At 38.4% G+C, this 26,800-nt stretch overlaps 1 protein-coding gene across 1 annotated transcript; it reads right to left on the bottom strand.

Moving 5' to 3' along the window:
- Nucleotides 1-14,201: 14,201 nt before the first annotated feature.
- Nucleotides 14,202-18,000, bottom strand: pou3f1 (POU class 3 homeobox 1). The gene has a single exon (XM_052036256.1). It carries the CDS (start codon nt 17,651-17,653, stop codon nt 16,520-16,522), a length of 1,134 nt encoding a protein of 377 aa, XP_051892216.1. The 5' UTR covers nt 17,654-18,000; the 3' UTR covers nt 14,202-16,519.
- Between the last annotated feature and the right edge of the window lie 8,800 nt (nt 18,001-26,800).

Genomic DNA, 26,800 nt, shown 5'->3' with positions numbered 1-26,800 from the left:
TGTGTGCTATAATCTGTCAAATTAATCTATTCAATGCATAGCACAATATAATTAGTCTTTTTCTTGTCAGCAGGCCAAACTGAAAATTATTTATTCTGTACCTTGTATCTTCATGTTGCTTCTTTATTAACCTCTGTTCTTATGTCTGCACACCATTCCCGAGCTGAACTCTGGGGTCTCTAGCAATACCAATTGTGATCCAGCTGCAGGGGGATGCATTATAGCAGACCAAGATGAACCTGAGACCAATTTCTCCATCTTTCAATTATTGGGTCAGATTGAGCTGACATCTGGCTGGCGATTCTGTGGAGAACTGGTGCTGAGCTGTCCTCACATCAGGGAGGTGAAAAAGTAGTTTGTTTATTTTTCTTCATTTTACATTAATTTGATGGTATTAATTATACTAGGTAAAAGTGTTTTAAATTACGTATTTTTATAGTTTTAATCTGTTTTTAATAGATGATTTAATATCAGTTGAAATATTTAAATGCATCTTTAAGTAGCATAAGTTAATTAATACCATTAAACTAAAGTAAAATGAAGAAAAATAAGCAAACTGCTTTCTGCACCTCCCTTTTTGTTTAAATGTGTGGGATTGTGCTGCCTATCCCAGCCATGGCTGGACTAGATAGAACGTGCATTCAGTCCCTTGGTTCAGCAGGCCAGTGGTTCATCTCTCAGCTTAGCGATGAGCCCAAGAGGAAAGCAGGAGGTCACGTGCTCTATCAAAAGGCTTTTGACAGCAGCTGTCAAAAGGCCATCAGAATGTTCTGAGGCAAGGTCTCAACATCTGCTGCCTGAGGCCAAGGTGTCATCCAGGGCCTGATGCACCTCATTGGAGTACCCTTGGATATACAGGGTTGGTTCAGTTGGTCCCCGGATATGGGTAGGTTGGCACCACTGGTTCAGGTACCAGTCCAGATCCAGGAAGAACCAACCCAAAATTTCTCCTAAAGTGTGGATCACAATCTTCTTGCTTTAGCTTGTCATAATTCTCTAATTATATGCACCCAAGAGTCATGGGATAATAATGAAGAACAGAAACCCTGACTCACTGCTTAATTTCCTTTTTAATCTGAATAAAAAACAACAGAATATGATGTTAGGCTTTCAACTTAAGTAGTTAGTCAATGAGATGTTTGGGAAAGGTAAGGTTGGCTTAATCTCATCTGTCTTGGTTACCAGGTTTGTTGCTCTTGGGAAATGGACACAAAGCAGGAAGAAATATGCAAACAAAAAGGAGAAAAAAAACGATGGCGTGAAATACAGAACTAAGCAAAGTGCGGGTGTCTTATGTTTCATAGCTGGAAACAATAAGTTCTGTAGGTACAGTTGTAATGTTGGCAAATCTTCAAAGCTCTACAGCACTCAGTCTTATTATGTCAAAAAAGAGAGAGCATATGGCAATATGTTCAGAAGCTAAACACCAATGCCAAATTCCGCGAGCTTAAAAGGGATTCAGGAGAGAGTCTGTGTAGTTTTGCACTTCCTCTGTAGAAGGAGCACAGAATATAGTGGTGAGTAGTTTACCAAATGTTCCACAGTTTGTTTTGCATGGTCGCAATTGCACTCTGGCTTGGCTTCAACTTTCCATTTATGGAGGTGGTTTATACATCAACCTGTTGATGTTCTGTCATGGGTGATAGAACATCAGCATCTTTGAGCATGTTGAAGACGTGGCTGTGATGCTTGGATTTTGAATTGGGTGTTTATATACGATATCTACATTGTTCCATTCTATGTATTTTCATTATTCTGGATAAGGATAGAGGCAGCACTTAATCCTTTGATTTAGTTCATAGATTTGGAAACAGGAGCGATATCTCACATAAACACGAAAATCACCTTGTTCAGTTGGTTAAAAAATGTGACAAAAAACATTTGGACCTGTACTTTATTGCAGCCTGAATGCAAAAATAAAGATCTTTTCTCTATCCATGTCTTTTTCATAAGTAGACATTTCAGATGATTTTGACAGTATTAAAAAAATACATAAAAACTCCTAGCTTTTCACCTGCAATGATTTATTTCACCTTGAATAATGTGTTGCATGTCTGAGACAAGGTAAAATATCACATTATTACTAGACATGTATACAATCTTGGATCTTAGAATGATAGCTTCCTAATTGAAGAAAATAGTGATAAATAAAATGTTGAACTAAAAACCCCAAATGATGCAAATTCAAACCACAGTGTTGGAACAAAAGTCTATAGAACAGAGGCAGATTCCCTTGAGGTTTAAGAGGTAGTGTTGTATCAAATCAGTCAAGTGGAGATCCCCACCATTGATGTCCACCGGCAATGGTACATATCATGCTACATCAGAGTTCCATTCTTGCCAGCAATTAAATGCAACCAATTTAAGTAGTCACATCTCTCTACAAGTTCCAGTACACAGAACTGGTGTACTGGAATGGTACTAGTATGTTGAAACTGTGGCCATTTCAGAAAATCACAAATATGCCATCAAATTTCTGGGCAATCCACCTGATTTCCCGCTAGTCAGGCTCTCAAGTATGTCCAAAGGACTTCAACTGATGGGCAAGCAGTGAGTACTTGTGTGGTCACTGGAGATCCAATGGATTCTTTGGTCATTGTCCACTTACACTGATTGAAAGTGCCTAATATGTGAAGAGTAAAAATGGTTTCCGTGTGTCCAAAGTGGGAAGTAAAATCTAGTTAATGCTCTTGAAGGATGGATTGGAAGAAGAATTGGAAGGAAGCCTGGGGAAATTGTTCTACATCATGAATCACAGATTTTTTGGTTTCTCCTACACTAGAAAGCTGCATTGACTTTGCTGTAACAACAATACTTCCAGTGTATTGTTGGAAGGTTGCTGGTGATCTAAAGTGATAGTAGCTGGGACAAGGCTCAATCCAATTCAATACGAAAATGAGTCCATTGCAAAACATTTTACGCACAAGCTCATTTTGAACAGATTCAGTCATAGCGTGATGATGTGTAATTTTACACCAACTAGTTTTTTTTAAACAAATCAAAAATTATAAAAAGTAAAATGTAAAGAAATAGAATGTGTAACTGCAGCTCTCTGGGATAGTTCAGTTCTAAGATAGACAGTGCAGGAACAACTACTTTCAGTGCTTGACAAGCTTTGGAATGTTTTGAAGATGTATAAAAGTGCTATTCAAATGCAAGTTCTTTTCATATTTTCCTAAGAATTAAGATCTTTGATAAATTATGCATAACTCTCTCTGCTTTTTTATAGCATAATGTCCCTGAGCCATTTTCCTTCCATTTTTATCTGATTTTTGTCCTATTTTAGACAACAGTAGCAAGTCAATAATTATTACATACCTGCTGCATAGATGGTATAAAGGTAGATGAAGCGATATGTAGGCCAGATTGGGAAGAGATGAAGTATTCTTTTCCAGGGAGTTGATTAATGAAGCAATGGTATATAATGGGCAGCTGTTCCCTTGTGGTGACCTGCTCCTGCATGTTTGTTTATTGTTGTTTCTTCTGCACTTCTGGAACTTGTGGAACCTTCTCAATTACATGGTTGCTGCAGTGAGAGTTGAAACACTTTATAAACCTGGTGTCCTGCTGCTAGTCTCCAATATGCTGCTGTAATGTTACTCCAGCATCTTCAGAAGCCAAAGCTCCCTGGTTATTGTTCAATCTGTTATTTGTGTGACCAACAGACAACATAAAGCTACTTTTTAATCTCATCAAAATTATTTTATTTATCACCTTCCCTGAAATTGGTAATGTATGTCAGATTTTACCTCAACTGAAGTTTTAGTCTCCAATACCTTGTCTAAGCGGCTATTTGTTGTAAAGTTTCTGACTGAAGCAACTGAAATAGATCCTGTTCTTGCCAAATATCCACCTGATTCAATGAGTTAAAAGCAGGATTCAGAGCCCCAAGTGATGTTTCTCCTCTTCCTTAAAGTTGTGGACTCCACAGGTGCTGCACCTGATGAGATCATGGAACGTTACAGTGCAGGACAAGACCAATTGACTTATCATGCTTGTGCCATCTCTTCGAAAGAGCTATTTAATTGGTCACCTTTTCCTGCTCTTTCCCCATTGTCCTGCATTGTTTTCCTCTTTGAGTACATATCCAATTCCCTCCAGAGGGTTAATAATGAATATGCTTCGACCAGAATTTCAGCTTTGCATTCCTGATTAAAATAACTCACTGTACAAACAAGGAAATTCTCCTCGTCTGCCTCCTGGTTTTTCTCTAATTGTAAATCTGTGTCTTCCAGTTACCAACCCCCTGGCTTGGAAATATTTTCCCTCTATCTGCTCCATTATAGGAATTCAGAATTGTTAGCAGCTCTAGTAAGTTTCCAGTTAACCTTTTCTGCTTTATGGAGAACAACCTTACCTGTCCTTGTCTCCCCACACAATTGAGGTCTCTCATCGATGGGAATATTTAGAAATCTCCTCTGCAACCTCCACAAGTTGAAATCTGGGTCCTGCAGGAGTTGAGTGGCAAAGAAGTGAAGCTGATATCATTCTTTGCAGTTCCATCCCTCCTATTAAACCAAGAGCATAGAAGTAAGATCTTAACAATCTTAAGTTGTTATTTACAATTGCTAAATAAGTGATTCTATAGTTAACATCTTACTGGTGAGATAATATTGATTTGTGGGAAGACAAGTGGAAGAATCTCATACAGTTACAGTAGAAGTACATACTTCTAAAGCAAAGGTTGATGTGCATTAATGGATAGACTAGAGGAAGCTCTTAACCTACCTCTGATCTGTGGAAACTACCCTGCGAATGTCAGACACCGTCACTGACTCCAAAAGAGAAATAAAAACAGAAAGTGCTGGAAAACCCAACAGCCAGGCAGGACCTATGGAAAGAGAGACAATCAATACCTTAGGTGCTGGGACTATCTGATGAAGGGTTGCCTGTTTCCCTCTCCACAGATGCTGCCAGGCCTGGTGGGTGTTTCTGGCATTTTCTGTTTTTATTTCACATTTCTGTTGTCTGCAGATTTCTTTTTTGATCTCCCACTTGTTAGAGCTGTCAGGCAAAATTTTGATGATGTTTGAATCATAGACAGAAAAGGTCTATTGTAAATGTAAATAAGCAAAACTTCATTTGGGTAACCTCTAAAGCCTGGTACAAGGGAACACAGTGATAATGAATCAGACAGAATTTCAGCAATAAGGTAACTGCATTAAGGCCCGGTATTTTGGAGGACTTAAGGATGTGAATATGTTTGGAACTACAAAGAGAGAGAAGCAGTATAATATTCAGAGTGGTTGACACATGTTCATGGTTCTAGGCTTTGCTTAAAGCTAAGGATACATCATCTTTCTTCCACTAGTGAAATAAAAATTGGTGTTGTGTTGAGTCCACGAAAAGACAGAGATTAAATGGTAGACGATCAATCGTAGTGTCGAAATAATTCACACCCATAATTTGGCCCCTCTCCCCCCATTGAGATATTGGTTTTACCGTCTTTAACTACTGACACTTATGAAAGCATTGTAGAAGATAAGGTTTATAGCATTTTCCTTATCTTTGTAGTTTCCTTGAGAAATATACTGACACAGTCTATGTTTAAAATACATTTTTAACCCACCTTCTACAATGCTTCTTTCCTGTATTTACAACAGAAGTGGTTCATTTGGAATATTCTGGTTGGACTGAAACTTGCAGATGGCATAATGAACAGTCTGTTTAGTTAAGATCTTTCACTTAAGTTAAAGAATTACAGAAATCTCGAGATTACTCCTTATTAGAGGACAGTTCTGAAAGAGGAGAAAATGTTGCAATAACTTTGCAGTAAGTAAAAAGAAAATGGCAAGCCACTTTATTTTTTTCTCATATTCACTTTAACAACACTTCTTCCACGTTGAAAGTGCAATATAAGAAAACGTTGTGACAGTGCCTCAGTGGTTAACCCAGACTGAAAGTATTCAACAGTTGGTGGTAGTTGTGGTCGAAGGACACACCACAATACAAACAGTTGCTAACATCAATCCTGTAGAATTGTAAATAGGAAGAATAGTTTCCAGTGCCAGTCTCTGTTGTTTATTCAATGGAGTTATTCTACTCTGAATTCAATGTGTTTTGAAATAAATACAAAAGCTTTCACTCGAACAAGCTAGGCTTTTAGAATTAGCTAGCAGAACCTGGTAACCATGTACTCTAGAAATTGTACAGACCAAGGAGTGAGCAAAGAAAATCAGAAAAAATTGTTGCGTGACGGATGTTATTTGACGTATTGTGCGGTTATCTTTTGATGGTGGGATACAACCAGAAGAGAGTTACCACGCTGTACAGTTGAAACATCCAGTAATGTCACTAGCTCTTAGAGTAATATTTGTGTGCTTTATAAAAATTATGTATGATCTCAGAGATGACTCTGAATGCTTTTAAACGGCAAAATGAATATTTAAAATTGACACCAAACGTGCATGATTACGAAGTACCCCCGTGCAGATAATTGGGATATTTTTATTGATTGATTTTTGGCACGTTTCTTTGCCACTGTCACTGAAGATGGTCACTCCTTGCTTAAGGACATTTCTGTGACCCAGACCCAAGAGGCAATTCTTTAAATGTGACTGTGGGCAGGTTGTTGCACATGGGAGGCATCAGAAGCCGAACCTTGTCCTTTCTCACGCGTTTTCTCCCAGGAGCAATGCTGAATAGAGGTCAGAGATGGCAGTCCTGGCTTAGCTCCCTTTACTTCCTCTCTGGATGAAGTGGGTTGCAGCTCCCCGTTACCCTTCCGTAGGTATCAGTTGAGATCTCTCTACTCCAATAATTCTCTTTTTTTTCAGCTTTCAATATACTCAGCTCTGAAATTCTCTCTCTTTTTAATGTATCTCCTCCTTTAGCTCGTTAGTTAGTGGTCCTTACATCTCAGTGTCAAATATTGCCCAATAATGCCCCAGCAATACACTGAAGGGCATTTTACTAAGTATCATGTAAATGTATCCAGCTGCCGTTGAGGATGCGTGGGGAGAGGGAGAAATGGGGAATGGGTCCGTTCAGTTTGGTTACACAGCCCAAACACTACTCTCTCACTTTATGGTGGTGTGGGAAGTGGGAATAGGGAGCTAAATCAAAGCTGGCAAAAAACAGGCTTTGGACGGACTGAGTTGGCCCCACATAATTCAACCTTCTGCTTACTGGTTATTATATTAGTTTTACCTCTTTCATTAGGGATGGAATTCAAAATAAATTTGTCCAGTTTAATTTGTCATGCCTTTATTGTTTCACCAATAAAACAATCGGGTCGTGCCCACTGAAATGGGAAGAGAAACAACTAGGCGACGTAAACAAACAATAAACTGCATCAACGCAGAACCCACGCCGAACTGATGCTCACAGCAGGGCGATATTCTTCAATGAGATACCACTGCCTTATCAGTATAAATAATAATTAAACACACCGATTGTTTTTATATCTCAAAGGGCGCCAGTCATTTTATGATAATTCAAGGCAATCGCCAGTAGAGGGCAGAAAGTATTGTTATTATTAATATTCTGCGTTGTTTCCGTAAATATTTTAAAACAGTGCCGAGTCGCCCTGAGTTCTGACACCACGTAACTCAGATGCAAACTTTTTTCTGTTACTGTCCATGTCAGTCCACCAACCGGTCAAGTAATTCTAAGCGTGATCCTCACTAACATTGAACGCTAATTATTTGCAATAAATTGCAATTAAGCAAAGATGTTTTTGATAATGAATGCAATTTTCGCAAATTCTGCTGCATTTTCCACGTGAAACTCGTGTGCGTGCGAAACACTGCGAGAGAACAACATGTTGGAGCGTGGCATTTAGCTCCAAAAACTGCAAACATGAAGTAAAGCTACCAGTAAAACTAAAGTTGGGAAAACATCGAGTCAGGATAGAAAATAAAAAGTGAGATACGTGAACTGGGACAGTGTGTGAGGTTGGGAATGATAATTGTGATTAGTCCTGTACCTGTTTGATATCCAGCGCAGATGCTGTCGCTGCGGCTACCTGACCTGATCACATAACAGAATGGTGTGTACATGTGGGCTTCACTGCCCGCTCTGAAATACAGGCGGGAAGATTCTGTGCCATGTAAATGGATCCAAAAAACAGTTGTATATGGATACTATAAAAAAAGTTACCTAACAATCCCTCAATCCTCCAGAATTACATGGATTGGGTAGACTTGTGTGCCGTTTTCACGCTGCCGTTCGAGTACCTGCTCTATGCAAGTGCAAAGCGGATTCGACTTGGATGTAATTTGTATTATAACCAATTTGTCAAAGTAGGCGAGAAGAGTCCGCAATTGGGACTGGAAGATGATGTCCCAATAAGTATCCCGCATTCCCTGTCTGTATACACCCTGAATTCCTGAGCACTCGTTCTGTAGGTGAAAATAGATTCTTTGGATACCAAACACAGCAGCCAGTTCAAACCCCGGCTTTGCGAATCTGAAATGCTCCATAAAATGTTATTAAATTTGAAACGTCAAAAAAGCGGTCTTAAGATGATAAGACTAATGTTAACCATTATGGGTAAAGTGATTCCCAGCCTGTACAACAAGGAGGGAGCTTAGCCCTTGCTTATATGGGTCTTTATACCACAACGCAGCATTTCCACACCTGCGCTAATTACTGTTCTCAATTTCTGACACGATCCTTAAAGAAATCAGAGGGTGGTGTTCTGAAGTCATTTTGAACACTTGTAATTAAAAGCTTGCTGTTACTTATGCTCGTGTTCGCAATATTCTGATTGAGCTGAACGTCTAGTTTAAAGTATTTTATTACGAACTATCTTCCTGCAAGAACCAGTGAGGTGACAAAATCAAATTATACAAGGAAATAGTCAATCCGGGCAATCAACTGTTTCCTTGATAATCCGCAACCCAATCTCCTCCATCCTTTCTGCAATCATTTCTGCACTAGAAGTCCGCAACCAATTATTAACATCAACCTTGATTTTTAACTGATCCTTGCCCAGTGGAACGGAATCCCAGATTCGAACCCATGATCCAGATTTAAATACAGGTCAGCTTTCCACCGATTTGGAAACATCTCCAACCGTTTAAAGGCGGGTACCGACCGCTCACCAGAAGGGGATTGGATAAATGTGGAGAAGTATCAACTTCCTAAAAGTTCGGTATAAAAAAGGTTAAATTGTGTAACCCGCCAAGCTTTACACGCGTATTTTGCTGTGGGGATCTTTTCCCTCAGAAACGCCTTCTAGATAACATAAGGTAGTCATCGTTTTAATAAATTAATAATATTTCTATTGGATAGCTGGTCTTCGTCAAAGTAGTGCCGCTTTGCAGGTTAGCAAAGACATGGGGAAGGCCGGCCCATATAATATTTAACATAATGGGGCGGATGATAATCTTGCAGACAACACTGCAATCAACTATTTGATTTTTATTTGAGTTTGCACTGTGAAACTGTAATACATGTTGTAATTATCCCTGAGATTTATTTCCATATCTTCAACATATTTTCATACTACATGAAATGCAACTATTAGAACTTGTGTATATTAACATTTGCTTGTATACTTTTGAATAATCATCTATTATTATTTGATATTTAAGAATCTGAGATTATTTGATATTATTTCTCTTATGTCTGTGACCTTCAATATTTCACTACATATTATGCTCATGCCTCTATCTTTTTCTAATTTCATGGTACACTTTAGATAAATTATTCATATAATATATGCCGCTTTTACTATTTTATTATATATTAATGTAGCTTTTGCAGGTAGGTGCAATGTTTATCTCAGCAATTCCATGATTTATTCATAATAACTAGACTGTAGCATTGCTAATTCCCTATTGCTTTATTTATATATGAATATCATATTGTTACTTACAGAAGGTGTTTCAGGTGATTCTTGATTTATTTGCTTAGAACTGGATTACCAATCAACTCCATTCTCATTTTTGGAGATTTCCTCCAAAACAGCCCACCATAATCCCAATTTTACCTGCAATGGTTAATAACGTATATAGCCTTCCATAGCTGTGCATAGACTGCATTCTCAGTAAACTAAAACAAAAACCTCTGACCAAAATGATTAATTTTGTCAGGCTGTGCAGCTTCTTTCAATACATTACTTTTTGTGTGAATTGTTGTTCAAGAAATTCTGAATATCACTGTAATGTCATGCAGAATGTGGCAGGGTAAGACTTGTAATTAAGGATGAGTAGTATATCCAGATTGATCCCAACTGAGCCTCTTCAGATTAATTGAAAGATATCTGAATTTATCCCTGTGCTCAGTTTAGATGCGCCCCTTTGAGTAAAACATTGACACACATACAAAATATCCCTTTGCACATCTGTGATGCCAGTTCTGCTGCTTCCTAATGTGTTTTCCTGCTGTCTGTGCCTAGGAGGGTATATTGCTCCTTGCATTGTGTGCGATGAGTGTTTCGTTAACATTTTTTCTCCACCATTTTGAATGGACCCACAATGACAACATTAAGGCAATATCTTTTAATTTAAATTGCCTCCTTTGCCACTTTGTAGCAATTGTAAACTACTGTGGTGAACATAAATCTTATGTACATGTACACAAGGAATAAGATGGGGTTATGGAGATGGGGCAATGCAGTCCTATGATGTGTGTGTGTGTGTGTGTGTGTGTGTGTGTGTGTGTGTGTGTGTGTGTGTGTGTGTGTGTGTGTGTGTGTGTCTGATATATCCTAGCTTAATGGGGAAGAAAGGAAATATACATCTGAGCCCCCTTGCTCTTTAGTTGCACAATGCAATCAAGCTCCCGGTGGACAAGCAAAGCAAGCTCTCTGCTTACTGGTGTAGCATTAATATTCAAACATTTTCATTTCCCTCCTGCCTTGTTACTAAGCCTGTATCACTCAGTTTACTGTTCAATCAGGAATCAGCACATTCTCTTTTTTTATGCATGCTTCCACCATGTCATTTGTCATTACACTGGCTGGCTGAGTGTTCCACAAGTTAAAAGAAATTAGTCCTTACGTTTGTCTTATCAAATAGTTTTAAATCCCACTCACCTATCTGTATGGTTTCTGCTCCAATTTTTCATGCAAATGAATTCTTCAGATAAGATCCAAACCATACACCAACCAGAAGTCCTTACGTTTTATGTTTCTGCCATCACCTGAAATGCTAAGTTAAGATACCAATGGGTATCTCATTTGTGGTGGAGATTTTTTTCAAATAATTTCCAAATAAAATGCCTGTTGTCTAGTATTTAATCTAGTCATGTCTTGAATTTGTGCAAAAATATGACTGAAATCGATTCGAAGTGTCATGTATTCTTTCAGGGAAATTCTATACAGCACAACAAAGTCTATGGTCTATGAGATTATAGTTTCGTATTCTACTATTGAGGCAATTTCATATTTGAAGTGTATACCAACAAAGATTTCTGTTTGGTGGTATATGATGTTTATAAATCTTAATCAATCTGCCTACATTGGTGCTGTATAATAGATGGTCTGCTATACCAAATGAAATAAGTATGAAATATACTTATTTATATATGTTGGAAGAGCATACTATTTATTTCCTTGGAGCTCAGTTATTGTTTTAAATTAGTTTATAATGTTTTATATAAATGGAGCGTGTCTGTGCAGGTGGGAGAAACATAACCATGATGCTTTTAATGTTGTGGTATATATTGCATTTTAATTTATTCATTTGAAGTGTAAATGAAGGTGTATGATGTAGAATTTTATTGTTCTGAACCTTGCCTCATTATTTTGTTAATGCAATGGCTTAGGAAGCATAAGATTGCAATTATTCTCTGTCCATATTAAATCTGAATGTTGGATAAATAGGACAAAGAGAACTGGCAACAATCTAAGATTCCAGGTATATTGACCTAAGATGAACCACATTATGCATTTTGAAATCAGATTCAAAGCATGACATTTTTTGATATATTGTCAGTCTATGACATAGTCTAAAACTTGGCACGGCAACAACTTTTTCATCTGATGTAACTTATTATTTCCTACTGAACAGTATAAGCTGCTGACTTGCAAATATTCGGAGTCAAGCCAATTGAAAAAATCTCAGTTTGAACCTAAATTGGTGCCATATTTAACGTTTGGGCTTAATCTATATTTAAATTGACATTAACAATTCTTGAATGGGTGAAAGGTTATTATCAAATGAATTAATCGTTTTAATTGAAGACACTTGTGTGAATTTACTTCTTCAAATATTACGCTATAGTAAACGCAGAGATTTCTAATTTGCACAAGTTTGCTTTGGAATGAGACAAACACTATATAAAATTGAGGTAAGCAAGATCCATGAGTTGATTTCACCACTGAGTCTTGGTAATGCGTCTACTCATTAATAAAAATATTTAAAAGTATGCTTCACTGTCTGTTATTCCCTTGCTATACAAAAGAGGTTCTGTTTCTGTCACAACAATGAGATTGCCTGGGGCACAGTTGAACTATTTGTTGGGGATTTTCCAGCAATTTTTAATTGATTAGCGCCCTTTGTTATTGCTAACTGTAATCTATTCTCAGATAGGATTCACAATCACCACAGATTTACAATGACAAGTAAGTTAAATTTCATTTATATTACATGCAATTAGTATGGTTTTAAACAATATTTTGGGGTACCAGATTCTGGCCTTTTATCCGTTTTATCAAGACAATGTGATAAGAACAATGCAAGTACATATGCAGAGGAAATACAATTTCCATAGATCAAATCAGATCTATTTGATTTTGGTGTATTGGATATTGGTGTTAAACTTGATCTTAGATTAATAATAAACACACTGCAGATAGCACACTGTCCTTAACACTAATTATTGGTCATTGCCAATAATTATGTCCTACTAAAAACACAGAACGTGGAAAGGTCTAAAGGTACTTTAGTCCTTTTAGTCCAAATTAATGATTTTAATTCAGCACTATAAATTCAGCAATTAACCTCAACGATTAGAGTGTAGTCAATCCAAATATTCATGGCTCCTTAAATTTGTCTAATTCTATTTTATAATATCTGGCATTTAACATGATGCTTCACAGTAGAAAATATTTAAAACAAGTCTTTCATTGTAAAGTTATCTTTAAAATTTTCATATTAAATCTAAATGAAGTAAAAACTAAATGCCCCTCATTGAGTTGTTTCCTCGATGTCACTTCTAACTGAATGTTCTGGCAGCCCTATTTTCTTTAAACAACTCAAGTAGGGAGTTAAGCTGTCCAACAGGGCCCCTTTTATGTTAGGTGTGCATTGCCAAAACACTGTGAGGATATTCTTGGTATGCTGACTTTCAATTATTTTATGAAACCGACTTATTATTTAAATTAAGATAACCAGTGTCCTTTTCAAGTTACAATTTGACTAGGACAGTGATGGTAGCCTCATCAGTGATAGCAATATACTGGCAACCAGAAAAGAGATGATTTTTCAGTTGCAAACTCATTTGTATTCATTGAGCAGTCTTAACCAGGGTTCAGGCAAATTTGAATCAGAAACTGGCAAGAGCCCACTTCTCAAAAGCATCTAGACTAGAACTTAGCTTGGGCTAACATTAGGGCTCAAGTTTCCCACCCCCCCCCCCCCCCCACCCCACCACCCCCAGCTGATAAGCTGCTACTGATCTTGGCCAGGTGAAAAACTTTACTGACGGTACGGAGCAAAAACTATGTGGGATTCCAATTTGGTTACTGGGTACGGAACAGGAATCATAGGGCCTGTTGAGACAGCTGACCATCTCTAGGGCTTCGGAAACAGAGGATACTAGATTAAAATTGATTTCAAAACTAATTCTCAAATTTGTTAATGCAGATATAAATAAATACTATAACTGACTGTGATATAGATATGGCCTGTTCATGGGCTGATGTAACAGAAAGCTCTGCATGGCTGAGAGTTGTTGCTAAATCTGACACAGCCACACCTTTCAAGTTCAGACCTTCTTATTGTTACACAATTACAGCTGACGCTGCAAAGCAAGTATTGAAATAACTACTAAATACATACACCCATAATGTTATAGCAAAACAAATTTAAGGGTGCACAGTTATTTAAAGGAAAAAGCTCCCAGGGCCTGTTTATTACTTCACCTTATCCAATGTTGTAACTGTCCATGGTGTCCTACAAAAAACAGCGATAAACACATGCCTTTTCATCCATTAATAAAAACTTTTTTCCTTTGCTCTGAGGAAAAATAATGTTCTCTCCTGAATTTTAACAAGTACATACAAAGTGGTCTGGAGAGCATTGTTCTAATATGCTTAGAATGCACAAAATAAAGAAATAAAATTGACAAACCAGGCAACTATTAAAATTCAAGAATTTTAGTTTGACCTTACATCACTTTTAATGATTTCTTGTCACTGCTTTTTTGCTTAAGTGACATTCAATCCAGGCAACAGCAGAAAGGATTAACAAGCAAAACCCAGCATGGTGTCAACACCTCCCCAACCTCCTAGAAAAGAGGCAGGACACAGTTGGGTTCTGTGTATACATTTTATGCAAGTAATAAAATATTACTATAACAAAATATTAATATGACTCTGCAGCCTGTCTTTTATAAGATACAACAAAAATGTACTAAAACAAACATTGTTTGAATTGCTGTAACATAACCCCAATGAGAGCTACAGGAAAAAGAAAGTTTCAAATACGTGTTTATGAAATAAATACAAGGGGGAAATTCATATGGAAATTATATTAAAATATCCTCTGGGAATTAGTAAGCATACAAAAAAAATCATCCAGAAAATCATTAAATTCCAAAAACAAATACATATGTAACATATTCAACATATTTACATATTACATAGTGGTACAGTAAAAAAGCAGAACAATTATTATTTTTCCAATTACTAAACAAGCCACTTTTTCACTGTTTCATATCCTAAGTAATGTTTAACTCACCAAGTGTAACTTCTTTACCTTTCTTTAGATGATCTGTAAACATTCTAACATGTATAATGTACACTTTATTTTGGCAATTGTCTATCTGATTTATTTTTCAGAGGAAATATACAATGTCAGTATCTTAGATGTTGATGGATAAAATAACAATGTCAATTAGCTTGAATAAATTCAGCTGAAAATAAAACGGCGTTGTTTGATAGGGGAATTCCAACATTACTTATCCTTTACATTTACTAGCAAATTCATAACAATGTTGCCACTTGGAATGGTAGCAATTTCTCAAAAATGCATCGTTATATTTTCTTCCTGCTCAAATATCTGTCTGGAGTGAAAATAAAAACGCGTCCCAGGGAATGAGGCGGTTTGTTTGTTAATCTGTTCCTTAGTTCCTGAGTTCTTTTTTGGGGGGGTGGGAGTCGGAGACGGGAGGATTATTCGCGTCCGGTAAGATTTGAGAGCGGGAAGGTAAACTATGGCCCTTACACTGTCACATATACTTGTTTCCCACATTAGCGTATTTGCATTTACAGAACAATCAAAGTTATATTATTATTGTAAAAAAACCTAGCAAACGAAATGAACGTACAATGCATTATCAGTTCACTCATTTAAGTGCATTTCCACGCAAAAAAAGGTCCAACATTTCTCCTTTTAACTTGTTTCGCTTTCGACACGGTAAACTTAAAAGGATGACCGGCAATGGACCATTTCAACTCTTCAATTATTTTCACTCACGTGTTTCCGCCTCGTCCTTACATTTAAAGACACCTTTTAAAGAGTTGTTAACTGACGTCAGTTTCCTTGATTTCTCAAACTTGTCTTAACTTGCCTGATATTTTTTTAAAACAGAATCGGCAATGAACGTTTGCACGGCTTCCCAACTTCAACCTTACTGACAGTTCCCTTTCAGTTTTCAACAATTTAACAGACAAAATTATTCCATAATTTCTGGGCAAATTTCGCAAGTAAGTGTATGGTCAAAATCAGGGTTTGATTTAAACAATTCATGCTTGTTTGACATTGATTTGTCTGGGATGGCAAACCATTTTCTCAATGAATCGATTTGAATATTTAAACTCACAGAAATAAAAGTCTAAACAATTGATCTGCCGGCGTCCATAACTTACAAGACACATCCTCTGAGGGTGAACTATATATAAATATTTGTTTTTAATAAAATTCGTGACAGAGCTGTTCAAGATAATAAATATACGTTTTTCTCCCACCGGCGGTCTGTCTCATTTTACAAACCAGCGACTGTATGCGGACAATTCGGTGCTGTCTTTACTTTTTGTTTAAACCCAACTCTTGCTTACCCTTTTAGAGAAACCGCTGCCTTAAAGGAATCCCCTGAAACAATTCAGCAGAGAAAACGATTATTTTTTTGTTACAACTTTTGCAAATTATCCGTGTCAATTAATTACGGGGGGGAGGAAGCTTTGTTCTACAGCAGGGGGAAATAACCACTTGATTTACCACAAGAAATGCATGAAATGTGTGTTCTCCCTCTCTCCTAAGTTTGAGTACAGTCCAGTGCTAAATAAACAGTCTCTGCAACACTGGCTAAATCCCTTTTTCAGACAGTTTTTTTTTGCTTTGTAAAATCCAGTTTAATTTTTTTAGTCTTTTTTTCTTGGTGGGAAGTGGGTGTGTGTTTGGAACAGTCATTGAACAGGGGACTGCAGTGTGTGATGAAGCGGCGGAGTGTCCCTTTGTGAATATACATCCTCCATCCCTGGGTGGCCGGGGATTCCGGCTGGGGTCATCCGCTTTTCTTTTTGTCTTCTGTTACAAAACCAAACTCTGACCACTTCTTTCTCTAACTGCAGACTGTCAGCCAAGCTGGTGATCTCATGAGCTGATGGCTTGGGGCACTTTAAGAAGTGGTTCTCCAAAGCACCCTTCACTCCTATCTCAATGGACGTCCGCTTCTTTCTCTTCCTCCCTTGCGCAGCTATCTTGTCTATGCTGGTGGGGCTCCCTGAGGTTGAGTCAGTCTCCTCCAGCCATTTGTTCAAGAGGGGCTTCAGTTTGCACATGTTCTTGAAGCTGAGTTGCAAGGCTTCAAACCTGCAGATGGTGGTCTGGGAAAAGACATTGCCGTACAGAGTGCCCAGAGCCAAGCCTACGTCCGCCTGGGTGAAACCGAGCTTGATCCTCCTTTGTTTGAACTGCTTTGCAAAGTGCTCCAGGTCATCAGACGTGGGCGCATCTTCATCCGAGTGGTCCTGGTGATGTTGCGGAGGATGCTGCTGGTGGTTGTCATGGCCACCTGGATCTTCATGGAGAGCATCCGTCATCCCATGGTGTAGAGACTGGTTTTGTGGGCTCAGCATGCTGTTGAGGCTGGTGAATCCTGGCTGCGAGTAGATGAGGGGCTGATGCCCATTGGTCGAAGGTGGCATTCCCGGGATGTGATGTGCTGCCGTCGGCCCCCAGGCGCCGCCAGGGTGGTTGCCATGAGTCTGTTGATGGACCATATGATGTGTTCGGTGATGAAGGCTGTTCCCAAGGTCATCCCTGGCTGTCTGCACATTGGCCTTTGCTGGGTCTGGCTGTCCGAGGTGAGAAGCGGTGACCCAAGGTGCCCCGTCAGTGACAGAAGACAGCCACTGGTGGCTGTGCGTGATGGGGTGCCCATTGCTGGCCAGCCCATGCAAGTAGTCATTTTGCACCATTTTCTGAACTTCTCTATAGGTAGTTCCTGGATGCATCCTGTCAGAGTCCGGATGCACCAAAGAGTTAGAGTGGAGCGAGTTATTCCTCGGAATGTAATGAGCCGAAGCTGTGGTGGCCATGACTCGCACTTCCAAACTGATCAGGTTGCAGCTACTTTGCACAGCTTTAGCGGAGCCAAGTCTGTAGCAGCAGGAGGGGGGCAAGGATCGCACAACACGCCTGCCTGCCCAATTGGCTCAAACCGTCTGACTGACAGTCAACTCGCTCCTCGCCTCGCTGCTGATTGGCGACTCGCCTTTCTTGTCAGCAGACAGCTCCACCTCATTGGTTAGAGGACGCCTCCACCAACACTCAGGTTTGATTGGAGAGCTTCCGCTGATTGGCATGAGTTTGGTCCAACGCGAAGCAGCCGATTGTCCAGTCAATGATGATTTGGGGCTTCAGATCCCGTCTGTCGGCACTTGATTGGCCACTGTTTTTTTTGGTTTTTGCAATTTGTTACCACGTGGGGAAACTAATCTCACAGCGATCCTCATTTAACAAAAAAAAGTAACAATAAAAGAGTGCGGAAATGGCTGGGCATTGCTCAGAGATAATACAAACGATCTCAGTGAAGATATCCCGCATTTGTTTTCACCTCCGCCAGCAAGTGTTCTCAGTAGAAGAACCACGACTGGGAATCGTTCACACCCACCTTTAATATTGTTTCTCGCTTTGTTTTGTGTACATAGTCGATTACTGTTGCTGGTGTGGGGAAGTAAAAGCGAACGATTCTTACAGGGAACCCGAGTGGCAAGATAAACGAGTTCTGCACAAAACACAAAACTGGACTATCACCACACCAGCAAAGAGCGATTATGAAAAAAAAATATGAGTTATTTGTTCTAATACATCTACATTTATAACGATCAGAATCGAGATTATTAGATCTGGTTTATTGCTGGAACAATCCATCTACATAACTGAAAGAGAAGTTTCTAATTTGTTTATTTTTATGGTTAATACTTATTTCTCCCCACGCTCAGGGGAATTCACTTTCAGCTTTACAGTCCTGCTTGATTATTTTTCTCTTCACGTCTTTTTTCGCCCCACAGCAAATTACCAATTCTATGAATTGCAGAATAGCATTCAATGCAGGTCTCCCCGCTGCAGGGGAAGTCTCTTATAAACACAAGCACGTCCTTTAATGTTAATTTAGGGCATTTTAATGTTAGATCGTACTTTGCAAGGCACCATAACTCTAGACCCACATACACGTTTTACATCGCCCTTAATTCCCATTAGTCCCGCAAATCTCACCGTGGATGCATCTATCCCTCTTATTTAGTGGTTTCTTTGGTTTGCAAGTTCTCTTCCATACAGTGGACTCTCATTACGATGCAGAGCGCTTGGGGAAGATGGTAAGTTCGCACACTTCACGGGCTGGAATTTGATTGACACTTATTAGGAAATAATAGTTTCTCTCGCCTTAAAACTCAGCTGAAGTTTTTTTTAACTGGAGGCTGATGTGTTGTCAAGTTTTGAATTAGAGATTTGTAGACGTCCACTTTATCAAAATATGCAATCATTGCACGGTTTTCGTAAAGAAAACAGTTTCCGTTGAGTGAAATATATTTGAATAATATTGTGTGACTGTCTGTTTGCGCTTGTTTATCTTCGCGCTCGCTTTCTGGTTTTGCCGTGTCTTTCTGACCTCAATCTATATCTTTTTATTCGCATCGATTAACGCCGCTTTCGCTCACTTTACAGGTCACAGTAAAAGTGTGATTTACCTTCGCGGTAACACATGGGGCTAACGGGGCACACGTGCCGTAGATTTCAGTGTGAGAGGTTAAGAAAATCCAGTCTGATCTCCTGAATGTTGGTTGGCTGGGACTTTCATTTCTGTCCAGGTGAATTACCAGATCAATGGACCACATGTACTTTAATATCAATCCTTTGTGAAGCACGCTGCCATTTGTTACTCAGTAGTGCCCTGCCGCTGACTTACAAAAAAAACAATTGTAATTCAGGGATGTGGAACCTCTTTTGAAAATCAGGGACAGGGCAGACTTGTGTCTGGAAAATGGCGAGAAAGTACGACTGTTCTTGTTGGTGATGTGAGAAACTGATATTGTTCGTTTTAAACTTAACAGCATAAAAATCATGCTCTAAACTTCGCATGAGGTTACTCCCACAACAGCAAACATACATCAGTTAGGAGGAACGCTGCCTTAAGTAAGCCGCAGTGGTAAAAAAAAGATTTGCATTTATATGGCGACTTACATGGCCGCAGGATTCCCTATATCACTTTTCAGCCAATTACGTGCTCTGGAAGCGCGTTCACAGTTATAATGTAGGAAATGTAAGTGCTAAGGGAGTGGCAGCCGTCAGGTTCAGTCCTATTTATTATTTGGTGGTTGCCTATCCCAGGATACAAATAACTTTCGGCAGCTTGTAATGTTAAAACTTTGAATCCCAGATTCAAATAATGAATTGCGCCATGTGCCGCACAGTTCATTGTGTGAAGCACTTTGAAAGGATTTGTTGTGCAAAGGCGGTATATAAATACAACACGTAAACAACGTTATCTGGGCATAATACCCCCCCCCCCCCCCCTGAAATCCAGGTGTTACACATTTTTTTCAAGCAAAGTCGCTTTGGATTCTGCCGACCCTCACTTTAACCCATTATCACAATCTGTCATAAAGCTTGTGGATAGAGGATTTAGTGAGGTACCAGTGAACTATTAGACGTGGAAACAAATTCGTCTTTTAATGAAAGGCAGAAGTGTGCCTGTTTTAATTAGTAATTAACAACCTGCTAACAAAATCAACTTCTCGGGAATCATAAATATTGCAACCATACATTCCCATGATTTTATTAGCAAGCTGTTAATTACAGAGGGGAAAACGGGCCACTTCCCCCTTATGCACTAAACGGAATTTTACCACTCAACAGAAAAGCCCAGCAGATGTAAAAGAGAAGCAAGTAAACAAAGCCTAAATCTTGGGACTCAAGGCAAATCATCAAATCCATTCAAGTTCTCCATTTAAGACTTGTGATATCTAAATTTCCCACTAAACTCCGTTGCAGCAAATCCTTGGTATCTGTAACGCTTCACATCGAATATGAACCGCGTCTAACATGTTCTTTTCAGCAGCGTTGCTTTTCAATGCTTTAACAAAAGCTTTGAATGCATTAGTGACATGGAACACACAAACAGTTAAAGCTAGTGGGCTGAAATCAATATCTAAGCAAAACATAAATTATTAATATTAAACAAATACCAGGAGATGATTTGAGTTTTTTTCTATAGCTAAGGTGAAATGAGGGCATTTTTTAGAATTAAAAAATCTGATTCATGATCTTTATTCATTTCCAAAGCATTTAAGGAGGATATTGCTGTAACCAGTATTACTTCCATTGTTCCATTTCCCATAATATGTCACCAATACACCGTTAAAGTTCCCTTTAACATGATGGTCAATTAGTGGCTGTGAGCAATGCACTTACTATATTATAAAATCAAGGTGGTAAACTCTCTAGTTTTTGATGGTTCCCAGAAACTCACTCTTAACGACTCTTGACAATGGAGGTGAGAACCATAAACTAGATCTCTTTTGCTCGTTCTGAGGTGATCAGTTGCACACTGCTATAGTAAAAACTGTTGGGAGTTCTTCTTGACAGTAACCATCAGAAAACCTAATACTATTGTAAAATGGTTTTAGACTTCAGGGTCCTTGATACATCTTTTAGGAGAATGCTGATATATTTTGAAATAATATAATTTAAAAATATTTTATATACTGATGGAGTATAGAAATCAATCTTCATAAATGGGGTGATTATCTGAGACTTCTAAAGTTCCTGACTGAGCTAGATTCTCCTACTGGCATTCAAATGCAGTCTTATTTTATGTTTGTAGCTTGCTTTTCTAAAAGTGAGGTTACCAGTCTCTCTAAAGCTATATACAATATGAGGTGATGACTGTATTTGAACATTGTTGCTGCCAGAGTGACGAACAGCTGTGTTATCAATAGAAGTAGGTGTGCATCCTGTGATACATCCATTGATGAGAGGAATAAATCAGAAGGAGGAGAGGTAGACATGGAAGAGAAAATCCCTTACAATTGCAATAGAATCAATTGCAGTGAACTAAGATGACTCAGTCAATTTGTGCAAACAAGATAATAGAAATAAGCCTCAGGTGATTTTAATGTAGAAGTATACATATCATAAAAATTGCATAACTGCTGACAATGCTGCTTGATATTGATTAATGCAAAGCTCCAGGTTTGCTTACTGTTGGTCAGGTTCATGTTATAAAAGTCATAAACTCAGACCAGGAATGACACCTCTGTCACCAAATCATGCTTTTGTTTGCCAGGGGATTTTCTCCTGACATGAAAGTTCCCTTTGAAGTAATTGATTTCCTTCTGTTATCTTGGTTAAATGACCATTATAATTGTGAACTGTAATAGTGAGTGTAGCTGGGCTCCTTACCATTGTATTCTATGCAGCTGAGTACAGTTCTGTTCTTTACTGACAACCTTTGTTATCACCCACAGATTAGCTAACCTCATAGACCGGGGATCAGACCAAGGTCTTCCCTGTCTATGGAAGTCATCTCCCTACCAGTCAAACTCATTGAGCCATTGGAAAACCAGCAATGAGGTCTGAGAAACTGACACCATTTGGTGAATTTCTCAGTCTTGTAAGGGCTGAGAAGGACATGCATGTTGGTTCCTGTCCTTCAGAACCTGTCTTAAAGGTGCCTCACTTTAATTGTCCCAAAGGACCTGTTATGTCATACTGCATGGAATCACTGCAAAACAAAACCCCCTGATTAATTTAGTTGAAGTAAAATTTAGAAGAATGCTCTAAATTATTGCTGATGAAGTGGACAGATTAAAATAAATAGCTTTTTCTTTGATGACTTAAATTAAAAATTAATGGAATAATATTTACCCCATGCTATGAGTGTCTAGTTATGCTCATGGTATCAATCAATTTTAACCAACATTTCAAGTTTCTGACCATTATTTGATCATCCGTTTCTTGAAAATTATGAAATAAATTGAATGCCTTAATTCATGTTGAAAAGGTGGTTGAAATAATTTCTAATTCCATACTTCTTCTCAAAAGCCCAAAGTCTCAGAAAGTCTGCAATCTAGGTTGGAAATTTGCTGCAGGTTTGCTGCAGGGGTTCACCCAAAGTATGATGGTATGGTAGCAACTGTTCTGCCACTACTATCAGCTCATTTCAAATCACAGGCATCACCATCATGTGCTATGGTGCTCTGTGTATATCTGAGGCTACAACCTCTGGTATCCAGGTATCACTCACTGCAGGACTCCCTGACATCCAAAATCTTTTTTTTATTCTGACAGAGCAAGAAAAGAGTTCCATTATCTCTGGCTAAATCCTTGTGATACTGCGATTTGTTTTGCAAATCAACCTAATTTCATGAAAGTGGTCTTCTGATTGTGAGACTTACTGAACTGACCAGAAATCAACAAAGAAAGCTTTGTTCATTTATATATTTTAAAGCAAGCAGAACAGGCTCAGCGCTGGCAATATATTTTCAAATGTAATGTTGGGCCTGGGTGTTAGAGGTGATTAATTTAATTAATTTCTTCACTCCTCTCAAATTGCTTCACTAGCCAATACAATTTTAAATGTTTCTGCATAAAGTATGAAATAATTCACTAACAGCAATTCAGCAATTTGTAATGTATAAGAGGAAATACATTACTTTTGTTGGTTGATTGTTTTATTGCAATATTTAATTAAAGTGTATCAGTTTCTTTATTTCATACCACATGACAAATCAAGGTTGATATTTTGAGTAGCTTGATGGCTATCTTATCAGTTGGGAAATATGTTTTTGCTGCAGTTTTCTACCACCACAGAAAGTGCATTACTTGTGATATTTCTAATTGCAAAACATCAAAAGCTCATATTTTACTTTCAACTGAAGCAGGCGGAAGTGCAAGGCCTGTTGTGGTCGAGGGACAAGCAGTAAGTTTGTTAAAAGTGTCCAGATGCTGGATGGGGAAGAATATGCCCTTGTCTGGGTGAGGTGCGTTTTTGCCAGGATGCTGATGGTTGCCATGGAGAGGGAGATGAAGGGATCACAGAGCTCACATTGAAGGGAGCCTAACCTCAGGGAAAAAAAAGCCTCTGTAACTGGAAAATAAAAGCCAGAATCAAAGTCTTAGCCTTTGCATTGAGTTATGTTATGGAATGTAATCATTCTGGTCAAACTTTATAAAGAGGATCACTTTTGATCTTCCTTTTAAAAAGTGCTTGAATTACCAACTCATTAAAAAAATTTATTCTTTTTCCATTAAATATTGCCTCTCACATTAAATTAATCTGTAATATTTTGGAAATTACAGTGCAAATATCCTAAAAGATAAATATATTATAACATATTCTTTAGGCAAACACACCTTTATTGTAAAGCAGGAAGAACACATGGGATAGATGAGGAAAATATTTTAGTCAGCGTAAGTTTAGTAATATTTTCACAATTCTTGATTTCTATTTGGACAGTTGTTGTGAACCTATTTTGGGAACTATTATTAAAAATGTACAGACATAATTTCATGCATCTTTTCAATGTCTTATAATGCGTATATGGTTAATTTCTACAATGAAAGAATTGTATTTATGGTACTGTGTATATAATGTGTTATATGGTTCATTTCTTAGTAAAGTGCCGGCAAGTAAATGTGATGTTGTAGTATCAGTCAATGATAGTATCTTCAGAACTGTCATCGGCTGCATCTTCACTTTTCTTGTGCCTCTATCATACCTGGTCAGAAATGAGAATTGTTTCCTGTTCTTGACTCTGTAAAGGAACAGAAAAGTAAAAGAGCCTTAATCTGTAGTTTAGCCTCGTGCTCACTGGCACAAAGTTATCTCATGATGACATGACGTCACTGTATCTGGCCATGGAATCGCTGCCTCATGTACTGACAACCATTCACAATGCTGCCTTTACAGGGGCCATTTGAGGTCACTGTCACTTTGGCTGTAGGAAGTGGGCCGTGTGAATCAGTGAAAGTGCACACGCACCGCACTGCTCCGAATGCGCTATGGGCCATTCAATTGTCTGCATTATGTGCTGTGGTGCTTTTGCAAATGTTATATTTCACACCCGCTCATTACTTTTAATGCCCTTTGAAATACCACCCCTTTCACATGTGTTCTGTAGGTGGTTGAGACCAATCAGCATGAGAAAAACATGGAAGCCGTTCTCGTATTTTAAAACAGCAAATTTTCTTTGTACAGTGTACAGTGGCTCCACAGAGTATCAAATTATCATTTGTTATTACTAATTAGCATTTAATCACAATTTTTCACATAAGGGTAATCATTTTAGCATGACTAACAAAATATATTCTTGTTTTTATTTCAAGACCTAAGAATGCACACCATTGGTGGAAGTATGTAAACAAAGAGCGCTCCAGATATATTTGCATAGTGCAAAGACATGACTTACTCCTGCATTCTGCACCCACTCAAGAGTGAAAACAGCAACAAAGGAATTCCTCCACCAACAATCTCAGCATTATCACAATGAATTCTTATCATGCCATTAAAAACCTTCAGTTCTCTCTCTCAAGTAAAAGAGTATTCTTTTCATAGAGTCATACAGCGTGGAGCCAGGCCCTTCGGCCCAACTCATCCATGCCGACTGTGTAGCCCAGTGAGCCAGTCCCATCTGCCCTATAGCCCTCTAGACCTCTCCTATCCATGCACTTATCTGAATGGCTTTTAAACGTTGCTAATGTGCCCGCCTCAACCACTATTTCTGGCAGCTTGTTCCAAATACGCATCACCCTTTGCATGAAGAAGCTGCCCCTGATGTTGCTTTTAAATCTCTCACCTCTGATCTTAAACCTGTACCCTCTTGTTTTAACACCCCCTCCCTGGGAAAAAGACTATGTGCTTTCACCCTGTCGATGCCCCTCATGATCTTATACACCCCTCAAGCTCCTAAATTCTAGGGAATAAAGTCCTAGTCTATGCAACCTCTCCTTGTAACTCTGGTGCCCATGTCCTGGCAACATCCTGGTTAATCTTTCCATAAACATTGATTCCTTTTGATTTAAAAGAATCATAATTCTAGCCTCTTGTCACTCTGTTTCCTTACCAAGATTGTCATGCATCAATATATAGCCCAGTCCATCCCTGAGAGCTTGTGCTCTGGAATGGGCATCACTATGATTGATTGTAAGGTGTAATTTCTAGGGTATAATTTTTTCCCCTTTCCTCTCCTTCCATTGAAGGCTTCCAGTCATGTATGCTCTGAGATCTGAGGAAACTTAGCTGAGGCAAGGACAAACATCCCAACATCCAAAGTTTCATTTCAGGGCCAGGTCTGTCATTTCTACTGGCACCAATGTAAGAAATGCTGTTCCTAAGGTATGTTTGCTCTACTGACTGTTTCCCTTTTGAAGTTATTCCGAATCAGGGGACAAAGTGCTGTTTTTGTGCAGAAATAGTGCCTTTTTTTTAACCTTTTACATCAACAAGCATGGATAAAATGTGGCCATTCCTGGTGAGGATATTTAAGTTAATTTTTTTTTAAACTTGTATCAGGTGATTAATTTACAAAATTAACAAGATTTTAAAATAAATAAGACTTTTCTTTATTCTTGGAGCTATTATTGGTAAAAAAAAGACAAAGATATAATTGATGAAAGATACTAACTTTTTGGAGGGACCATAGTTATTATTAGAATGCTTTCACTTTAACGTTAAGACCTAGTTGTTTGCAATTCAAAATGCATGGCCTGGGAAGTTTGTAGCATCATCATTAAATTGTTTCCAAGTGAACTTCATCTCAACGTTTAGACTGCCTGGAATGGGACAGATTAACAAATGTGGAGGTCATCCAGACTGGAGTACTTTCAAAGAGCAAGAAAAATTCTTAAAGTTTGAAAAAAAGTCACCTCTAACCCTGTAGGATTTTTATTTTCAGGTATGAGATTATAAAAAGACTTATTGAAGTGGTCCCTGAAGGTGCCCATCATCATTTTTTTTTATCAACTTGCTGATTCTTTTGATGGATCTAATTTAGATGAATTTCTTCCAAAAACCTTTGTATTTTTCAAGAAAGAGTGCAGGACTAAAGTGTTAGATTAGAAACAGGCAAGATTTAAGTCATCCACAGCCGGGCATCTGTCTGCCGCCCACTGAGAGGAATTATTCTGGACTGGTATGGTGGCAATGCAAGTGCATTGAAAATTAACATGTTTATGATTTCCCA

Source organism: Pristis pectinata, chromosome 22, assembly GCF_009764475.1.
Source record: "Pristis pectinata isolate sPriPec2 chromosome 22, sPriPec2.1.pri, whole genome shotgun sequence".
Lineage (NCBI taxonomy): Eukaryota > Metazoa > Chordata > Chondrichthyes > Rhinopristiformes > Pristidae > Pristis > Pristis pectinata.
This window is presented reverse-complemented; position numbering and strand designations above follow the sequence as displayed.

Bases quoted from the DNA above. Each gene is read 5' to 3' on its own strand.
- pou3f1 (XM_052036256.1), bottom strand. From the start codon at position 17,653: ATGGCCACCACAGCTTCGGCTCATTACATTCCGAGGAATAACTCGCTC.